This window comes from Chanodichthys erythropterus, chromosome 9, assembly GCF_024489055.1.
Source record: "Chanodichthys erythropterus isolate Z2021 chromosome 9, ASM2448905v1, whole genome shotgun sequence".
NCBI classification, from domain to species: domain Eukaryota; kingdom Metazoa; phylum Chordata; class Actinopteri; order Cypriniformes; family Xenocyprididae; genus Chanodichthys; species Chanodichthys erythropterus.
Genome location: NC_090229.1, coordinates 22094446 through 22115379, shown reverse-complemented (window position 1 = coordinate 22115379; position 20934 = coordinate 22094446). Strand labels below are relative to the sequence as shown.

At 38.0% G+C, this 20934-nt stretch overlaps 2 protein-coding genes across 4 annotated transcripts; both read right to left on the bottom strand.

Annotated features, from left to right (window-relative positions):
• Positions 1 to 80: 80 nt before the first annotated feature.
• On the bottom strand, positions 81 to 12438 carry ifrd2 (interferon-related developmental regulator 2). Of its 2 annotated transcripts, XM_067395065.1 has the most exons (13): positions 12032 to 12438; positions 10331 to 10390; positions 8369 to 8482; positions 8194 to 8275; positions 7984 to 8108; positions 6258 to 6415; positions 6122 to 6175; positions 5852 to 6030; positions 4564 to 4672; positions 4354 to 4488; positions 4053 to 4181; positions 2553 to 2645; positions 81 to 1048 (listed from the first exon to the last, which is right to left on the bottom strand). In XM_067395065.1, exons 1-13 carry the CDS (start codon positions 12078 to 12080, stop codon positions 968 to 970), a joined length of 1368 nt encoding a protein of 455 aa, XP_067251166.1. In that variant the 5' UTR covers positions 12081 to 12438; the 3' UTR covers positions 81 to 967. The 2 variants fall into 2 exon arrangements, with proteins under 2 accessions (XP_067251166.1, XP_067251167.1); XM_067395066.1 differs by lacking the exon at positions 10331 to 10390 and having other exon boundaries at positions 82 to 1048.
• A 523-nt stretch (positions 12439 to 12961) lies between these two features.
• Positions 12962 to 19418, bottom strand: amt (aminomethyltransferase). Of its 2 annotated transcripts, none has more exons than XM_067393892.1 (9): positions 19075 to 19418; positions 17515 to 17682; positions 17262 to 17342; positions 16211 to 16342; positions 15848 to 15926; positions 15550 to 15695; positions 14838 to 15018; positions 14605 to 14760; positions 12962 to 13939 (listed from the first exon to the last, which is right to left on the bottom strand). In XM_067393892.1, the coding sequence occupies exons 1-9, from the start codon at positions 19183 to 19185 to the stop codon at positions 13761 to 13763; spliced, it is 1233 nt and encodes a 410-aa protein (XP_067249993.1). In that variant the 5' UTR covers positions 19186 to 19418; the 3' UTR covers positions 12962 to 13760. The 2 variants fall into 2 exon arrangements, with proteins under 2 accessions (XP_067249993.1, XP_067249994.1); XM_067393893.1 differs by lacking the exon at positions 19075 to 19418 and adding an exon at positions 17892 to 18034.
• Positions 19419 to 20934: the final 1516 nt, after the last annotated feature.

Below are 20934 nucleotides of genomic sequence, written 5' to 3'. Positions count from 1 at the left end.
ACTCATATCATTCCTATTATATATATTAATTGACTGGACTATCAAGCACATTTTCATGATAAACGTTTGTAATCGAAGACCCGGGAAGGAGAAATTAGTGCAGTTTTACTGTATTTTGGTTTAATGAAAGCCATGATGTCTTACATATACATTTATGTCTGTTAACCAAAAGACTTCCAACTCTGAAAAGGATAATTACATAATTTATTCTCTTCAAAAATCCATACATAAGCTTCAAAAAAAAAAAAAAAAAAGGATGAAGGTAGCTTTTGATATTTAGAAAGAAATTCAAATTCAAACAAATGTTGGAAGCATGATCTAAACAGGCAATATGCTTGGGGTCAGGGTGTAAGAATCAACTGCATCACACTTGGAACCAATAAAAATCACACTTTTTCAGCAGATGACTATTATGTAAAACATGGTTGATTTAGTGGCAGTGAGAGAGGTTTAACAAAACTGTAACTCTGACCTCCGGTCCAAGATGTATTTTCAGTTGTTTGCATCATGAGATCATAGGTGCATCAGCATAGTCCATTTATAAAATGCATATAGAAAAACTACAAAGAATTCATTTTTCTTGGCATCTTTCCTTGTTGCAGAGCTGTAAAAAGTTGATGTTTCAGTGATAAAAATTCTTTTTCCCAAAAACTCTTGAGGAGGTAAAACAGGTTTCAACAGAAAAGCTGAATACAGCCTTACAAAAGGTTGTTATAAAGATACAATATTTCATGTTTTGTTTAATTGCAGGATTCCTAGCTATCACACACTGTGATGTTAAATAAAAACACCGCATACACACAAGTGCACACACCCGGCCTTTCACACTCGCACACAGGCAGACACATAGTCAGTCACGCACACATTGTGTCAAGTCTCTGGCTTGGCAGTATGTCAAAGTATAATTTCAAGTGAGCAGAGGGAATTTTAAGGATGTAGTGTTTCTCTCTTCGTGTTGCCTTCATCCTCACATCACATCGGCGCGTTTGTCCCTCACTTTGTTCCTCAGTTTAGTCCGAGCTTTGAACGCAGCAGAGTTAAACAAATGCTGTGAAGAGACAAGCCAAAGTTACATGAATATGTGAGCAAAAACTTAAAATAAAGGGTGCTGCTTTCATTTGAATTAATTATCTTTGCAGAAAGTTCACAAAACTCAACTGAATCTCTGCAAACTAAAACCTTTTATTAAAGGGTTAGTTCACCCAAAAATGAAAATAATGTCATTTATTACTCACTCTCATGTCGTTCCACACCCGTAAGACCTTCGTTAATCTTCAGAACACAAATTAAGATATTTTTGTTGAAATCCGATGACTCAGTGAGGCCTGCATAGCCAGCAATGACATTTCCTTTCTCAAGATCCATTAATGTACTAAAAACATATTTAAATCAGTTCATGTGAGTACAGTGGTTCAATATTAATATTATAAAGCGACAAGAATATTTTTGGGGGGCAAAAAAAACAAAAAAAAAAAAACATTTTTTATAAATGACATATAGTGATGGCCGATTTCAAAACACTGCTTCAGGAAGATTCGGAGCGTTATGAATCAGCATGTCGAATCATGATTCGGATTGCGTGTCAAACCGCCAAACTGCTGAAATCACGTGACTTTGGTGCTCCGAACCGCTGATTCAACACGCCGATTCATTTATGCTCCGAAGCTATAGTGGCCATCACTATATAAGTCATTATTTTGTTTTTTTGGCACACCAAAAATATTCGTCACTTTATAATATTAACATTGAACCACTGTACTCACATGAACTGATTTAAATATGTTTTTAGTATCTTTATGGATCTTGAGAGAAGAAGTGTCATTGCTGGCGATGCAGGCCTCACTGAGCCATCGGATTTCAACAAAATATCTTAATTTGTGTTCCGAAGATTAAAAGGTCATTGCACACTGAGTCCGAAATTCGCATGCGAAACTTTCGCACGTTAAAAAATAAATTCGACCTCACGTTATGTCAATCGCATTTGCACACTGCCTCCGAAACTTTCGTCCGTCAAAAAAATATTCGGATCAGGTTCGATTTTCTATATAAAGACAGATTGTGCCAGTAGTAAAGCATCAAACAGAGCCACTGACATTCTGAAGTAAACTTTTAAACGCTCGGATAATCCCGCAGCTCCTTGATGAGGTGAATTCTCCTTTCTCTCTATGCAATCTCGGGATTGAATAGACCCAATATTTTCTCTTTCTTTTTCTCTAGGAGACAACTAATCGTGCTCACTGCTTGAAGACTTCATTTTGTATTGTTTTGCGATTTGTTTTGCGATTTTTTCGCAACGCATTCATTAATACGCATCGGACTCAGTGTGCAAGGTCTCTGTGCGTGACGAATTTTTAGGATTGCGAATACGAAAAAACGCATGCGAAAATTTCAGACTCAGTGTGCAAAGGCCTTAATGAAGGTCTTACGGGTGTGGAACGGCATGAGGGTAAGTAATAAATGACAGAATTTTCATTTTTGGGTGAATTAACCTTTTAAGTCAGTGTCACTTTGCGTGCTTTATTACATTAATAAATGAAAATGTGAAAGATTACCCTCTCTGTGCGGGAGATCCTGCTGGCTTTAACAGATGCATCCAGGATGAGAGGAGGTCCAAGTCCAAAAATATCCCTCAGCAAAGGATTAAACTACACAAACAGATACAACAATTATTTATAACAAACACTTTATAGCAGTGGTCCTCAACCAGGGGCCCTGGGGCCCACTGGGGAAGCTCAGTAAACTTAACTTTTTCTCCAGTACTACATTGGCTGCGTTCCACTCTCGTTTTAGACACGCACTCGCGAACTTCCCTAAACCCTTCCCCTCGGGGGAATCCCTGCTGCCATTTCGAAGTGCATTCCACTACGTGACGTGGATGAGGGAAGTTTATATGGATAAACCCTCGCTCTTCATAACTTCATATGTACACTTCAGGCAGCTCCAGAACCCACAATGCAACACGATTATGACGTCACCGCATATTGCATTTAATTTACCCCACCACAAACAACTCTATGATATATTATTTTTTTAAACATTTAAAACACACATATATACATATAGAATGCTGTATTAAAGTAAGGGGAAAAAATAAATAATAAATCAGCTCCATTGTGGATTTCAAGTGATCAAGGGCATAGGACGTTACATTTCAGCCCATTGCAAGGGTTCCGCCAGTAGTGGGCACTCATGCAACGTAAGCAATGACGTACATCCGAGTCAACGAGACTGAGGGAAGTTAGCGAGGGAAGGGCATTTAAAAAACGAACTGGAACGCAGCCATATGCTGCGTCCCAATTCGCCTACTTATACTACGCCCTAAAAGTATGTACTCTTTCTGTGAACAAAAAGTACTTACTTGTGAGTGTGTAGCAAAAGAGTAGACAAGCTTTGGGACATACTATCACGTCATACAATTGCGTCTTTTCTCTCTGTCGCATCCTGTCACCGTAAACTGGCCTGTCAATCATCTTACATCCTCCACATTTAATTTAGCTCATTTCCTACCGTATCGGACAGAAATGCAGCACGTTGATCTGCTGTCGCGGGTCTTTCATGTGGAGAACTCTCCTCATATTAATGCATAAAGATGCATTTAAAACTTAATGGCCAATCGGATCTTTATAAAAGTCCACATTGGTATTTGCAGATGAAAAATAACACAGAAAATATTTATTTAATGTTATCTATCAGGTTGAACTGATTATTAGTCACTCAAACCTCTCAGCGTCGATCGCGCCATGTTTCTTTTTTCTTTTTCTTTTTTCTTTTACACTTTTTACTCGTGTTTGTAGTTCTTAACTGAATCCTCGTCCAACACGCAATGGGTTGTGGGCAATATTAGCCTTTATATTGAGCACGGATCCACACTTCGAAAATCTACCGGAAATAGCAGACCATCCGGGGACTTTTGGCACACTCTTTTCAACATACTATGCTTTGGGACACACTTATTTTAATCTCACATACTATTTAGGATGGATAGTATGGACATTGGGACGCAGGGATAGTGTTACATATGCCCACAGTGAATTGCAATTGGTCCTCCTCACCTGTAGGTGGTGTCTGACTCCAGACTCTAGCACCTCCTTAAAGGCATCATAAATCCTGCGGCGCATCCAGCCATCGATGTAGATGGCCTCAATCCCAAACTGGATCTTCTCCTCTGTGAAATCTTCATTCTGAAAATGGGAGGGAATGATTGGTCTGGTGTATGTAAAATTTAAAACCATAATCATCTATGACAGTCCTGGATCAACCCGGATAATCAGCACAGTATGCAGTGCTGCTATAAAATATGTAATTAACTGTTATTTAAAGCTAAAAAAGCCTCAGTTGCGGCTCTCCTTTCACCTCAATGTAGTGCAGCACTTCTCTGAAGATTGAGCGCTGTTTCCTGCGGTCGTTTTTAGCACGATGTTTGTTTCCATCAGTCGCTAGACTCTTCAGACTGTCACACAATGCATCACAGTCCTCATACTCGAACTCCTGAGAAACAACACACATTATGCACGCTGCCATCATCCTGACACTCAAACCTATTCAACACTACACAATACACACCTGATCGATGTCACGGCCCAGTTCATACAGCAGAGCGATGGTCTCTCCCACAGCAATCCTGAAGTTCACCTCGCTGCTTTCTAAACACGCATGCAGACGTGGCAAGTGGCTGAAATACAGACAAAGAGAAAGATCATATTACAGACAAATTGGACTATCTGTACTCTATCTGGGTGTTGTCACATGGCTTTTTATTCACCCTGATAAAAGAATTACATAAAAACCTTGGAGACATTATTATAATGTGTTGTGTATTCACTGTGGCTTAGATTTTAGATCTGCTTTGGATTGTGGCTTTGTAACAACAAAACACTATCCCATCTCACTATACTGTTATCCTTTCAGTGACAGAGTAACAGAAGGAGCTCATGGACAGGAAACAAGAGTTAACCGGAGTACATGTAAAACACTCGCTGGTGTCTGAAAGTGAGTTGATATGAAAAATGTTTTAAATGATGAGGTTAGCTTAGCTGGTAGCCTGATATGAAAACTTGGGACATGAGCAGTGGTGTTGATCCTCTTTCTGATTCAGATAAACTTTGCCCTTGTTCATGACCACTCCCTCAGCCCCAGTTGGCCTGCTTTGGACCAAGGTATTTGGTGGGCCAAAAACCCCTGGCCGTTGGCCTTTAGTAGGCCTGATCAAGCCCCAGAGTGACAGTGGAAACGTGACTGGCCCTGGCACACACTAGCATGCTCATTTCTGGACCGACAGTGGAAACATGGCTAATGTGGTTCAGGATACTGTATATGCTAGGATATGTTTTTAAAATCAAATATATGTTAATACCATATGCCCCTACAAAACAAACCTATAAAATCTAAAAATAAATCATGCATCTTATATTATTTTACTTTAATTAAACAGGTTTGGTCACATATTTAATCAGGAGTTAATACTACTTATCAGCAAAACAAGTTTAAAATACTCAATTTGTTTTATTTAATATATACAAATGTATTGACATGGATAGATTCATATTGGTTGGTATATATGTACTGAAAATACATGAACTAATATATGAACACATATAAATTAGAGGGAAGATTAGAAAAATAAGATTAAGCATAATGCTGGTCTTTTAATTATAAAAAAAGCCTGAAATACATATGGACTCTTATTTTGAAATGTATTTGTAGCTGCTTATTCCCGCTTACAGCTGCCCACTCAAAAAGAGATTTAAAATATGCACTGTTTACAACCATCTACAACATATTACAATATAAAAGGACCTGCGGCAACCCTGGTTATTTGTAGATTTTGTGTTTTCTTGCAAGTCAAACTCACTGATTGAGAATGGTGTCGATGCGTGACGCAGGGCAGAGGGTGCAGAGCAGAGCCCAAGCCTGTAGGGCGGCGCTGTAAAGTGCAGGGGTCCCAGTTTTGACAGAGGGCAGAGTGCCATCACCCAGGGGATATGCACCCACAAACACACTCTCCAAATTTCCAAGAGATTTTAGCAGGTCCTTAAACACAAAAGAAAAAAAGACAGCTGATACTTCTACAAACAAGCAGATCTATAAATATTCTTATGCATTTTACAAGACTTGATCATACCTCTGCATCTTCTGAGGCAGACACATAGCAGCACATACCCAGAGCTCGAGCGCACTGACGAAAGGTAAACAATTACATTTTAAAAGTCAATGTAATAGATCTAGAGTTTATGGACATATTTTGAGGCATCACTCACACTCTGTCGCGCTGATAGGCTGGCACAGCTGTCAATCAGGATGGTGCTGAGGATGGGGCGGAGCATCTTAAAGCCCTCCTCACCTTCAACTCCACCCCCGAGCTGCACACACAAGAGAGCGCCCACTGTTGCAGCAGCCGCCTGCTCCTCTCCTCCACCTAGAGGAAATGAGATTTTATCTAGTTAGTAAACTCAGATCATTTGCCAAGTGAGAGAAACAAAAGACACATGTCCATGTGCAGCTTGGGATTTCTCCCCACATAAATAATCACACACTCCAAACATCAGTACCAAAAAAGCTTCTTTACCAAAGATAACCAAACCAGGGACTGCGGACCAAAGTTGGCCCGAGATGGCCTGTGATTTGGCCCGCTATGTCATATCACGGGGCGGGGGTTGAATTTTTTTGTTTTGTTTCGTTTTTACATTTCAATGCAATAATAAAAGTTATATAATAAAAATATGTGACCCATGCTGTCAAAATGAAGCAGAATGCGCACAGGCTAATTTCCAGCTACAGGCAAAACATGTGAAAAATGTCAATTTTGGTCAGTTAAATTTGAGGTTCTCACAAAAATAAGTTAATTAAGCCCTTGTCTAGCAATCCCAGTGCTCCAAATAGCAATTAAACACCTAAAAGTATCTTTATTTGTACGTTTTCTGAGGAGTACCTTTCCTTCGTCCAAGAAAAATGCTGTTTTCCTCTGCTCGCTTCTGGACGACTGGCGCTTCCTCTCAGCACAAGTTTGGTATCGTTGTAAAACGCAGCATTCCAACTTTGAATATTAGTGAACATAGCGAATTCTTGATGGCATTAGTCTGAACCAATGAAATGTGATTTTCAAACTCATGCTGATGTAAACAAATTGATCTTACTCACGCTGACTGACAGATCCGAAGCGCGTGCACAAAGACGCCGCAATCCCGATATACACAGAAGTACAGAATATATATTTCTTACTATAGACATGGGTTTTGACTTGGTTCGTGCCAAATTTGTTGGAATTACCAGGGATTTTAAGGTATGGTGGCAAGGGGATTTTATTTTGGAACCTTCAGAAAACTAACTTGATTTTTCTTAAAATTGACTTTGCTGACTCTATCGACTTCAAACAGGAGTAGCTGAGTAGTCAGATTCCAACAAATTATATATCATTTTGAAAGATTTTTTATAGAGAATGTGAAAATAACAATATATAATCTTTATATAAAATATTTTTTATAATATAGTTGGATAAAATGCAACATTTATCTTTTGCCCACTGTCCTCAATCCATTTTGATTTTTGGCCCTTCGTAGATATTAAAAATACAGTTAGCTTTTGGATGAAGATTGGTAATGACTTTCTAATATCATTAAAATGTAGGAGCAAGCAGTCTGGTTTAACATTCTTGTTTTATTAGATCAAAACGCATGTTTCGTTTTAATTATGTTTTTAATTACATAAATAGTTTATCTTTTGTGAATAAGTACAAGCACTGTAAAAAGGAAAAATATATTTAAAAAAATAATGTAATAAAAAAATATCCTTACAGTGCTTGTACTTAAATTCTTGCGTGCACATTTTACTAATTCACAAAAGATAAAACAAATAAATGTTTGTATAAAACAACTAAAATTAAAATAAATAATTAAAAACAATGAAACATGAGCTTTGATATAATAAAACATATTAAAGCAAACCCTAAAAACATACAGACCCACAAAACTGAGTCCTAATTCCAACCTTTCCTCAAGCTCCTCTCCAGACAGTCACTGATGGTGAAACGTCTCTCTAACAGGAATTCATACAGGACTCTGGAGGAAAAGGCCAAGCGCAGACTTTCTAATGCAGCCAGACGGGTCTTAGCACTGAGAAACATAAAACAACAGCGTGAAACAGCAGCAGAGCTTATATGCTTTTCAGTAACTGTGTGATTTCAAAACATATTGGTACCTTTTGTCCATCAGATTGTCGATGCATTGCCTCAGTTTGTCTTCCGTTTCTTCCTGAGCAGTTTGTTCATCTACCACCTCACCTGTACAGCACAGAGAGTCAGTCTATGGATGTTCTTTTTTTGTAACTGTATGCTAGTGGCAATACATAATTGTGATAAAGTTTGTGCATGTACCTGTGCTCTCCTCTATGACAGATGCGCTCTCACTAGCGCTGCTGTAGTGACTGAGAACATCAGAAGCTAAATCATCATCACTCACACCAGACTCGCCTCTCACCCCATTCTTCCCTGAAACAGAGAGAAAGCGACAGAGATGAAGAGATGCACATTGAACATTAGTTTAGTGGGTTAAATAAATAAAAGAGGGAAAACAGAAGGGAATGATCGTAGGTTAGGAGAATGGATGGGTCAAAGTGATGGATGTGTGTTTCAGCTGTGATGTACCTAAACCAACCCTCTGCTTGTACAAAGCCAGAGGATTCACTTCAGTTCTCAGATAAAACCAACAGGCATGTAAGATTTCAAAACCGCTTTTATAATCTACAGAGTGTCCCGCTGACTTTAAATTGAACTTTTGACAAAGTGCGAACAGTCTGGCTATATAGGAAACCAAAAGAAAAGCCCACCTTTTTCATTCTCACATATAAACTCAGCAACCCCACATACAAGAAACAGAAGTGTCAATCACAGAAATGATGATTTGTAAATGTTTAAAAATGAGTGAAAAAATGCATGCATCAATAATACAGGCAGACAGAGATTAAAACAGACATATCCCCAGGGACTCCATCCTCTTTAAAACAATGACTGTCTCTCTGCACTGATCCACTCTGGATCAAGAATCTACTGAATCAGGCTAATCTCTGAAAGCCAGGTACATGCAGTTCATACTCAAAAGAAAGATTCAATCAAACCACTTGAAACTATTATTTATCTGGATTTTAACCTGCTTTACTAGATATTGTCTTAAGTGATATGGTTAGTTTGATTTAATCATAATTTATCTTGATTAGTCTGATATCCTTGGGAGTACTTTAGTGAAGATATTACTCATTTAAGTTGGTCTGCTTAATGTACATAAAACAACTGTTCTAAAGTTTGGGGTTGGTAAGATTTTCCTAATGTTTTTAATGAAGTCTCTCATGCTCGCAGTCTGACCACAATAAAAGAAATAGCTCATCAATATCAATGTGACACCTCAATAGACTTTGAAATGATAGTGTATTAACTGCTGTACTAATACATGCATCAGCATAACAAGACACCAGGGCAGCGTTTCCCAAAAGCATCGTAAGCTTAAGTTGATCGTAGCTCCATTGAAACCAATGGAGCTACGATCAACTTAGGCTTACGATGCTTTTGGGAAACGCTGCCCAGAACAGCAGGAATGAGATGGGAAGCAGCAGTGCATTCAGCATAGGATGGATGCCATGTGGAGGAGGAGGGCAGAATGGTTGTGAATTTATGGAAAACACATCTGAGACCATCCACAATAGCCTCAGACTTTGCGAGTCAAAATGTGGATAGAAAAAGTTATTCCAAATATTTTGACTTGAGTTCCAAAACTTTCCAGAAGCTTCATCATGTAGTGGAGCTGGAGCTGCAACAGACTAGAACCAGGGGGTCTGTGTAACCCAGGGGGTCCTTTGGTATTTAAATTCCACCAATGAAAAAGTGCAAATGACTACTTTTGTTAATTATCCCAGTTTCTTTATGACTGCCTGAAGAGCAGTTGAAACTCGTGAAGGATTAGCTGCCTTATTAGAGAAGAAGCTAAGTGGAGAGATAATAACAGCCTCTGAAAATTTATAAATGATTTCCAGTATAATAGTAGTTAAAAGACCAGATTTCTTGCTTGGTACCAATAATAATAAAAAAAAAAAAGTAGTTGACCTTTACTGATGTGGCTGTACAACAGACCAAAAAAAAAGTTGGGTAACACTGGTCTATAGGTCTGCTTTCACAAGAAAGCAGAAGTGATAGATGCTTGTGGGGAATTTTGGTTCTCAAGTCATCAAAGGCATTAAAGAAATGAGAGATGTTGTCAACAAATGCACATGAATGGATATTCACATGCTCATAAAATATTAATGGGGTGAGAGGCATGAGGTCACAATCAAGATCAGGTCACGCTACCTGGACGTGACAGGGCAGTTTTTGACAACTGCAGCTGAAGCACTTCCTGTCGAAGTGAGCCTGCTCACAGTGAACAGGAGGAAGAGACAGATTAAACCACACACAGATCTTATCTGAGATCAGTTTGACATTACAACTTTAACTGTAGGACAAGGTCAGCTGATAACTATTGCAGTATGAAGTGCAATAGTGAAATGACTTCCCAAATCTTTCAAAATTACAACCCTGCTAAAAAAAAAAAAAAAAAAAACAAACACCTAAAATGGTGTGCTGGTATGTATCTGATCATACATACTCTGGATATCTGGTTTTAGGTCATTTTTCAGCTGATCAGGATGAGAATTCACCTCGTCCACCAGCTATCTACAAACATCAATCGGATCGCGGTTCAAACCCGCCAAACAGCTGAAATAACGTGACTTTGGCGCTCCGAACTGCAGATTCGATACACTGATTCATTTGTGCTCCGATGCTTCCTGAAGCAGTGTTTTGAAATCGGCCATCACTAAATAAGTCTTTTTTTTTTTGGTGCACCAAAAATATTCTTGTCGCTTTATAATATTAATATTAAACGACTTTACGCACATGAACTGATTTAAATATGTTTTTAGTACCTTTATGGACCTTGACAGAGGAAATGACATTACTCCCTATGAAGGCCTCACTGAGCCATCGGATTTCAACAAAAATATCTTAATTTGTGTTCCGAAGATCAATGAAGGTCTTACGGGTGTGGAACGGCATGAGGGTGAGTAATAAATGACAGAATTTTCATTTTTGGGTGAACTAACCCTTTAAAGCAGTAAAGACCAGCAAACCATTGCAGATTGCTTTAACCTGTTTGTGTGTGGTGTTGTTAGCTTGTTTGTAGCAGGACAATCACAGAAATTCAATCAGATGATTTGACAACATTCAAACAAAACTATTCAGCACTCGTCGTAGTCAATTCTGTCACAAGAGAGACCAGTTTTTGCCATGCCTGCATTTACCGGGTGACGCCACGCGAGTATCATCAAACACTGGATCTGGTTTGACTGGCGGTACACACGCACGCGTCGTGCTGCTGGCGGTGCACGTGACGCTGCTCTGCACGCGAACTTAACAAAAACTTAGTTTTTTAAAACGAAAAAAAAAAAAAACTGTTGTTTGAGACGAATGGATGAATGTTTAATGAAAAGCGGGCTGTAATACAGCTCGCGTGAGTGGTCCTGTAAGGCCCGGTGTTCGCGGCTCCGTGACACTTGGGCTAAATATACACGAGCTGGCATGAGCTTCACCTGTCATGCTGCAGACTGAATAACCCCGACAGTCAATCACTTTGCTTCTATCCTTGATGCTTAAGTAAAGGGCAAGCAGACTTTGTTAAATGATTAGCTTATTATTATTAATAATTATATCTATTCGTTTTTGTTTATTAATTCAAGTTGAGAAGCAATGAAGCTAAACTGCTGTAAATGGTAGCAGCCACATCAGCAAGACTAAATCTAATGTGAATGAATATGCCTCATCATTTCAACATTTTGGCTACAAATCTGAGAGGAAAGACAAATAAACTCCAGACTAGTTTCCAGCTGGTCATTTTATCACCCAAACAAGCATGGCTTGTACATCTCACCCTATTTTACATATAGATTGCTTATTGATATTTTGCTGTGTGATTGTATTTATACTGCCTATGACAGCAGGAGGTGTTAAACTCACCCTTACTCGAACTGTTTCCACTGCGTTTTCCCTTTTTGCTTCGTGGCATGCTGACAGCCGCTCCAAACACCAAAGTCGAAAGGAAACAGATTATAAAAAATAACACACTGTAGACAGTGATCCGTTTATAAACAATCCCAGCCGAGAAATCCTTTCCAGAGTATCAAAATACTGTGATCTGTGTAGTTTGGCCCCACGTTTCAGGCACCACAATGCAAGGTGCGCCGCTCACCGAAATCAAAATACTTATAATTCTATCTTAGTTTTAGTATTTATTATCTATGGTTGTCCCCGGGTAACCGATATATAATGCCAGGTTGTGATGGTAAATGTTTTTGGAAATGTTTGGGACGGAGTATCGTGCACGTTGCTGCTTCAGATTCCACCATCTTCCCATCGGTAACGGCTCGAACACCCGGCACGCTCCTCCTCTACGGCTCACACCGCAACAGGGCATTGTGGGTAATGTAGTTCGTTGTTGGAATTTCGACTGGCGGCCTCTGCCAGAGAGGTAAACTTGAAAACTACAATTCCAACAATGATCAGCTATTCAGAAATGTTTGGATTGCAGTCTGCAGAAAAGTTACAGCTTTATAAACTTTTTTTCTGCTTGAAAACAATTAAGACGCTAATCAGAACTGTCAGTATACACTGACTTTTATGGTTTTATGTCGCTAGTAATTTTCATAGAATGAGACGGTGGTACACGTGGCCGTCAGGTTTAACAGCACCGACCACAAAACCATTCACTCTTTAACAAGTTAATTATTCACAATATCAATACCCGCTTTTTTCTGTTTATTAATTAACTAAACAAATCAACTAATATTACTCATCGCAAAACGTTATGTAATTTACACCCAGTTCATTTATAATAGCCAAATTCATTATATGTAAATATAACCAAAATCTAAAATATATACACTTAAGTTTTATTTAAATCACAGCCCACAGTACAAATACAAATCCTACCAAATTGTTCACTGGCAGCTAAGGAACACTACTGTATTGCCAATCAGGTAAAGGTTTATAAAATTATATAAAATAAAATGTAATTATTTAATCACATCCCAAAAAAAAACAAAATGTAAATGTTCTTTCAGACAGAAAGGCTTCACAGTGATGTGGTCTGAAGTTAAAAGATGATGACATTAATAATTACTACAGCATGACAAACTACTGAGAAATTAGGCACTTTTCTAATTTTATATATATTATATATAATCAATCATTCAGATTAGCTTTGTTATTGAACTTATCATTGTCCATCATAGAACTATGACACTAAAGTAGTACACTGGCATAAAACAAACCAGAGGTGTAGCAAAATCTTACTGAGTAGTCTTTAAAACAGATGTCACCTTCCCAGACTCAAACTAACATTTTAAGTGCTCTATGTTAGACAAACACACCAACAGCAAGTGGTCCTATCCCACATCCTCAAAGTCCATTTGATTTTAATTTCTAGTGTAGTGGCTATAATGTTGTGCAACTATTACAAAATGTTCTGGAATGTGATTTACTTGCCACTACACTAAAGTAAATTGTGAAAGTGTTTAAGTTTGCATTTGTGTTTGCCTTATGGAATGCTCAATGTTGACGTGTGTCCCAGGCTTTACATCATTTCCAATGTTGGTTTCGATCCCAGTGGTAATCCAGTGTTAAATACTTCCAGACAGATCTACGACAGACCCTATCTTAAACACAGACGGGTTTATGATCAGTAGGTCTACTGGCCCATGTAGTACTTGGTTGGCACAAATGGCATCTTGCTGACCACTGCTGGTACAGCTTTTTTCCTCACTTCCACCTGGATTGATGTGCCCACTTTACTGAAGCCAGCTTCCACATAGCCCATGGCAACGTTTTGCTTGAGGCAGGGGGAGGGGCATCCACTGGTGACCTCACCTAAAATAATGTGGGTGGGAAATAACATCATACGGGTTTGGAATGGAATGAGGGTGAGTAAATAATGACTTTGAACTATTCTTTTAAAGTGCCCATATTGTGCTATTTTAAAGGTTCCTAAATTTGTTTTGTAGGTCTCCTAGTACAATAGGTTTACATGCATTCAAGGTAAAAAAATAAAAAATAAAAAAATAATAATTTTCTCATAATATACATTGCAGCATCACATATAGTCTAACAGTGTCTGAATCGTTTTGATAAAGGATTCGGTCTCTTTAAACCCCTCTTTTTCGTGAGCCTACTCTGCTCTGATTGGTATGACGGCCCAGTCTGTTGTGATTGGTCTACAGCTTACAGTGCGCTTTGAGAAAAGAAAAAAAAAAAAAAACATGACTATATCTGAATTTAATCTCTGTTGGCTTCCTCAGCACTTACACAATGATACAAACTCAGTAGTAATGGTGCCAGCTTTACTAAATCAATTCAAGCCTGAGTCCTCATCCTTTTGGAAGTGCATGCAAAGTGCTCTTGCAGCACAGAAAAGGGCATCTTCTCAACATGTTGACAACATGAACCAAACTCTTCCAGGGCTCAGCTACAACTATGGTAAGGTAATATCTGATAACGCATAATAGTGGCACTTTAAACACAAATGCATTTGTTACCTATAACCCTGCCATCAGATGACAGGATGGGTGTGTGTTGTCTGACAGGTGGTCCAGTGGAGATTAGTCCCACTCTCTTTCTCTGAGTCTTTGCCTTTATTTGTGGAACAATAATGTCGGCACCGGGGAAATCTCGTGTCTGTCGACGGCGCTTACCTTAACACAAACAAATTAAGTTTAGATTAACACCCAATATACTTGCATGAGAACTGATAATAAAAGTCTTGACGCACCTATAGTCCAGATAAGACTTGCTTCCACAGGTGTGGTGGTCTCATCAATGTCATTGCCATAGAGACAAAGTCCTGCCTCCAGCCTGAGACTATCTCTGGCCCCGAGACCAGCGAGTTTCACTTCACTATTGGCTAACAGCTTTTCAGTCAGCGAGACAACGTCTCCAGGTGGTACTGATATCTGAATAAATCATGTGTACAGACAAGAAATGTAACTTTAAATGCAGCCCAAAAAAAATATACACAAACCAACCCCCCAAAAAGTGTTTAAAACTACTTATTTTAAGTTAAATTTATGTTAGATTATATTTCTAATAGCTCTTATATTGGAAAAAAAATTGTGCCTCTAAATATTGATAATAGTCATTGGACACACTGTTCAAGTCTTTAACATTTGTCATGTTTTTGAAAGAAGTCTCTTATGATCACAAGACTGCATTTATTTGATCAAAATACAGTAAAACAGTTATATTGTAAAATGTTATTACAATTTAAAATAACTGTTTATCCTTCAGAAAACAGTTGAAAATGCTGATTTGGTGCTCAAGTTTCTTATTATTGTCAGTTTTGAAATCAGTGCTGCTTAATATTTTTGTGGAAACCGTGAAATGTCTTTTTTAAAGAATCTGACAACTTACTGACAAGAAACTTCTCCATGGTAGTAAATAATATCAGGATATATGTCATACAGTCAGATGGAAATCACACTCACTTCAACTCCATCCTCCCCTGTATATCCGCACCGTGTGACCCGGCAGCCCTGGATGCCAAACACTGGGGTCAATACACTGGTCATAAAGGTCAGCTTCCTGAGGTCATCACCCACACCCTTCTGCAGAACCTGGGCCATTGATGGGCCTACATACACATGAATAAACATACAAGCAATCGAATGCCTGAAAATGTACATTATACATTTAAATAACACACACACCAATGTACTCTAAAAGCATAAAGCAGGAATGTGGGCAATATTACCATGCAAGTATATCCACAGACCCACGACTTACCCTGCAGAGCGATGAGACTTTCTTCCATGAACTCCAAATCTACATCATGACCTGCCGATTTGAACTCCTGCAGTCTGGCCTACAAACAAACACAAACTTTTGAGCAGAAACACATGCACGCAAATAAAAGAACTGATTACATTAAAGAATCAGATTCTCACACAACAGTATTTAATGAAACTGGAAATGAAAAATGTTAAGGAATTTAGATGCCCCCATGTGGTGTTTAAGGATAGTTAATATAATCTTTGCAATATCTACAATACATTTTCACAGTCATAAAAAAAAAAATAAATAAAAAAAATAAGTAAATGTCATGATCAAACGATTAGAGCATGTTTAATTATCATTAATGTTACTGGCCTGCATATGAGCCGAGTCTTTGTCTGCACAGCCAGCATTGGAGACAACATACAGGTACTCCTGATCTGTCTTGGTCACAATCAGATCATCCATGATTCCTCCTTTAGCATTTGTGAAGAGGGAGAGAGTGCCCTAAAAAAGAAAGAAAAAATAATAATAAGGTAAATCCAAACTTTTTCAAGACCTTTTTAAGACCAAGTAAAGAAAATGTTGAAGGGAATACAATACATCAATATTCTCTTTAATGTAAATGTGTAGGGAGAGTTATATTAGCAACACTTCAGCGTTTGAAAACAACTTGCAACAGATAACCAACAGATAATTACGTTTCAATTCATTTTCTTAATAAACGAAAAAGAAAGAAAGAAAGAAAAGAAAGAAAAATAAATATTCAAAAAGTGCTCTCAACCACTAGAATATGTGATCACACTGCAAAAGCGTGATGTTCTTCCTAAGTATTTGTGTCTTGTTTTCCAGTGCAGTTGTCTAAAGATTCTTAAATCAAGATGCATTTACTGGAGATACAGTATGAAATAAAATATGAAGTCTTGTTTTCTGCAAAATTGTTCAAAATGATGTGTGTTTATGCTTATAAAAGACCAGATATCTGCCAATTTGCTCAGTCAACTTAATTCAAAGGGAAGTTTTCATAACTTCATTTTACACTTGCATCTGTGAATGTATCAAAGATGTTTAGATATTTTTATTAGAAAACAGGACAAAAATACTGATGAAGATTTTTTTTTTTTATGCATGCAATATTTAATGCCATAACTTTTGATAACTTAAAAAGTTATCAATATTTAACTTAAAATGAATTTAAGACTTTCTGCTCTGATTTAAGACCTTTTAATGCCTTAATTTGTTTAAAGGGAAACAGAAGCCCTGGAAGAGATGCGAGAAGGAGGGGGAAGTTATTTTGATTAAAGATTATGAGGGCCCATTCATTTTGGAAAAAATAATGATGCGAACAGATAATTCATTTAAAATAAAGTTTTGATTTCATGGTGACAAAGTTTGAAGTTACTAACACTCTGTGTGTGCATCATACCTGGTTGTCTTTTAGTTCAGCAATGTCTCCAACAATCAGAGACTCTATGAACTTCACTCTGTCTCTACCATAGACTTTAGTCTATGAGGAGAAAACAACAAATCAGACACATTCAGATACACTTCACACTACTACCTCATGATACACTTTAAACTGATGTCATTTTTATTTAACATAATTTTTACTCAATTATTAAAATCAGTATTGGGTCAAACACCTACAAAGACATTTCTTTGAATGTCTACACACTGACCTGCAGCATGTGACTGACATCAAAGATGGAGCAATGCTGGCGTGTGTGCATGTGTGAGTTAATGTGACTGTCTTTGTACTGCACAGGCATACTCCATCCCGCAAACTCCACCATCTTACCACCCTGAGCCTTGTGGAAATCATAAAGCGGGGTCTTCTTGAGTGCCACCTAGATACAGAGAAAAAGCAGTGCAAATAAATCCTGTGGGATGAAGTTAATATTTATATATTATAGTATAATAATAAAGTATAATATTTATACTTAATAAAAAAAAATTTAATTTCCACGGTATCTTGTATGTTGTCCAGCATGTTTGAGAGTTTAATAAATTACATAATAAATAAGATCGTGTGCATGATACAGCTTATGGTACTGACCTTTGACCTCAAGAACTGGCTCCTGCCTATGAGTCCAGCCACTGTCACCTCACATTAGGCCACATTAGCTATTTACCATTTACGAAACCAGTCCAAAGTCAACCAAGTAGTCAGAATGAGAGACTAGAACGCTATCTGATCTACCAAGAGAAAGTGTGTGTGTGTGTGTGTGTGTGTGTGTGTGTGTGTGTGTGTGTGTGTGTGTGTGTGTGTGTGTGACTTTATCTTTATTACTTCAGGTTTCACACAAAGTGTTTAAAAGTTCAAGAGAAGTTTAGTGTTCTGTCAACTGAGACTACAAGTTTAATTATTTTAAAAGTAATTATTGCAATTATTTCACATGAATTTTCACAAGATCTTATTATTTTAAAAATGAAATTATGGCCTGGTTTCACAAACAGGGCTTAGACTAAGCCAGGATTAGGCCTGAGTTCAATTAGGGTTTTTATGTAGCTTTTATAAATGTACCCTAGAAAAAAAACATTACTGGTGTGAGACAAAACAATAACACTGACATATTTTAAGATACATCAGTGCAAGTTTCTTTCAGTTAAAACAGCTCAAAAAGGCATTTTTGTCTAGGACTAGCTTAAGCCTTGTAGTGGTACATGAGCTAAAAATATAATTTCGTATATTCATGCACGTTTTAACTTTTAAAACGCTTATGTACATCTGTCATTCAACAAAAAAAAAACAATCTCAGCGACTCATTGTCTGCGTTTGATGACGTTACTGGGTGTTCCAGATGGAAAAGAAAAAATCCCAAGTGAAGTGAACTTCTACAAGAGAGCAGAGAGAGTGTGAACACTCCGTAGGGACCCAATATGAACAGAAGTGTGTGTGTTTCAGTGATTCAGAGTCAAAGCCGCGAGGACCCTGAACGGATGGACGCTCTCGTGCTCCTAATTAGCGCAGCAGCTCGAGCGGACAGCAGCACAGCAGATGCCGTGTTCCTCGTGCATGAACGACACCCTTAGCATTAATAGACCACTAAAACCGCAATGCATTCAAAATCATTTTAAAATAAGAACTACACTGAAATGCACCAATTGCAAACTTTCCCTTTACACGCATTGCAAGGAATGATCTTTATTGTTTTGTCACGGTTTTGCAAAGGATTCTGTGTATTTTCAGTTGTTTGCACAGCTTAAGATGATTTTGATGATCCCAGTACCGTGCATACCTCTGTGGAAGCTTGTCTGTTCTGCCGCCCCGTTACCCCCAACCCAACAGTCCGCGTGGTTTCCCTGGAAAGTCGGTTACAGAGTCCATTTGCAAAAGCCCGAGCAAGCATGTTGCGTTTCGTTTAGTTTCACAGCAGTTCTTCAAAAGCCCAGCGAGAGCAACACGATCTCACGGTGAACTGTCAGCTCGTTTGGACTCGACTCTCACTCGTAATTATGCTTTCACTGCAAAACAAATTCAGAGAATCCTGGGAAATGTAGTTGGAATTCCTGACGCACACGTGCTGTTGAGAAATTGCCACAGACCATAAGAATATGGCGCATAAGAAATATAATATTTGATGTGACAAAGAGGTGGCCCACAGTAGCACTACTAAACAAACAGAAATATGGCAACATTGATATTAGATTATATATATTAGATTAGATTATAATAATATTTTAATAATATAATATAATAATATTGGTCTCAACAAAACGTATATTGTAGGATGTATATATATATATATATATATATATATATATATATATATATATATATATATATATATATATTAAACTATGAAGATAACGTAACACATTTCTCGGACTCATACGTTTGGAAGTCCGACTATAAGGAGTAGGCCTAATTCGTGGAGCTTTTCTTGTCCAGTTCCACCTCTGTGGACTTAAAGGGTTAGTTCATCCAAAAATGTAAATTCTGTCATTTATTACTCACCCTCATGCCGTTCTACACCCATAAGACGTTCGTTAATCTTTGGAAAGCAAATTAAGATATCTTAGTTGAAATCCGATGACTCAGTGAGGCCTTAGGGAGCAATGACATTTCCTCTCTCAAGATCCATTAATGTACTAAAAACATATTTAAATCAGTTCATGTGAGTACAGTGGTTCAATATTAATATTATAAAGCGACGAGAATATTTTTGGTGCACCAAAAAAACGAAATAACGACTTATATAGTGATGGCCGATTTCAAAACACTGCTTCAGGAAGCATCGGAGCATTATGAATCAGCGTATCGAATTATGATTCGGATCACGTGTCAAACCGTCAAACTGCTGAAATCACTTGACTTTAGCTCTCCAAACAGATGATTCGACACGATGAACAAAATAACGACTTGTATAGTGATGGCCGATTTCAAAACACTGCTTCAGGAAGCTTCGGAGCATAATTAATCATCATGTCGAATCATCTGTTTGGAGCACCAAAGTCACGTGATTTCAGCAGTTTGACGGTTTGACACGTGATCCGAATCATAATTCAATACAATAGACAGTAAAAGAAATGGACACAGCGACCCCATTGGAACTCAATTGAGTCAAGTGAAGCCCATTTTTAGCGATTTTTAGCACTTCCGTTTCTGACGCGCAGACTCACACTAAGCTTGATGACGTCCGCAACATGTCTGACAGATGTAAATCTTCTAGTAGCTGTACGTGCAAACTGCCATCGTTAATCTTGCAGAGACGGCGAGCTTGAGCGGGGAATTCTTTGGCGTGAGTGAGCAGGAGTAAGTATTCTGATTAATTAGTTTGTATAGTATTTTAAAATGTAACGCCAGTACGCCATATTAAGATAATCTCCCCGATTGCCTGCGAGCTTCTCCTCCTGTCTGTACGGTAATTTCTCTACTGTGCGACAGAGAGTCGAGTGGTTATGATGCAATCGTTAGCTTATTTTTACAAAAACTGTTTCTACGGGGCCATAATGTAACATAGAAGGTAATGGAGCCCTTTATACATTGTCGTGTATCTTTGGAAATAAATAATGGACAAATGGAGTCTTTAAACGCCTCAGATGTAAAGTTATTCACTGTCAAAGTGACGCCAAAATGAATGGGAGTCAATGGGGAT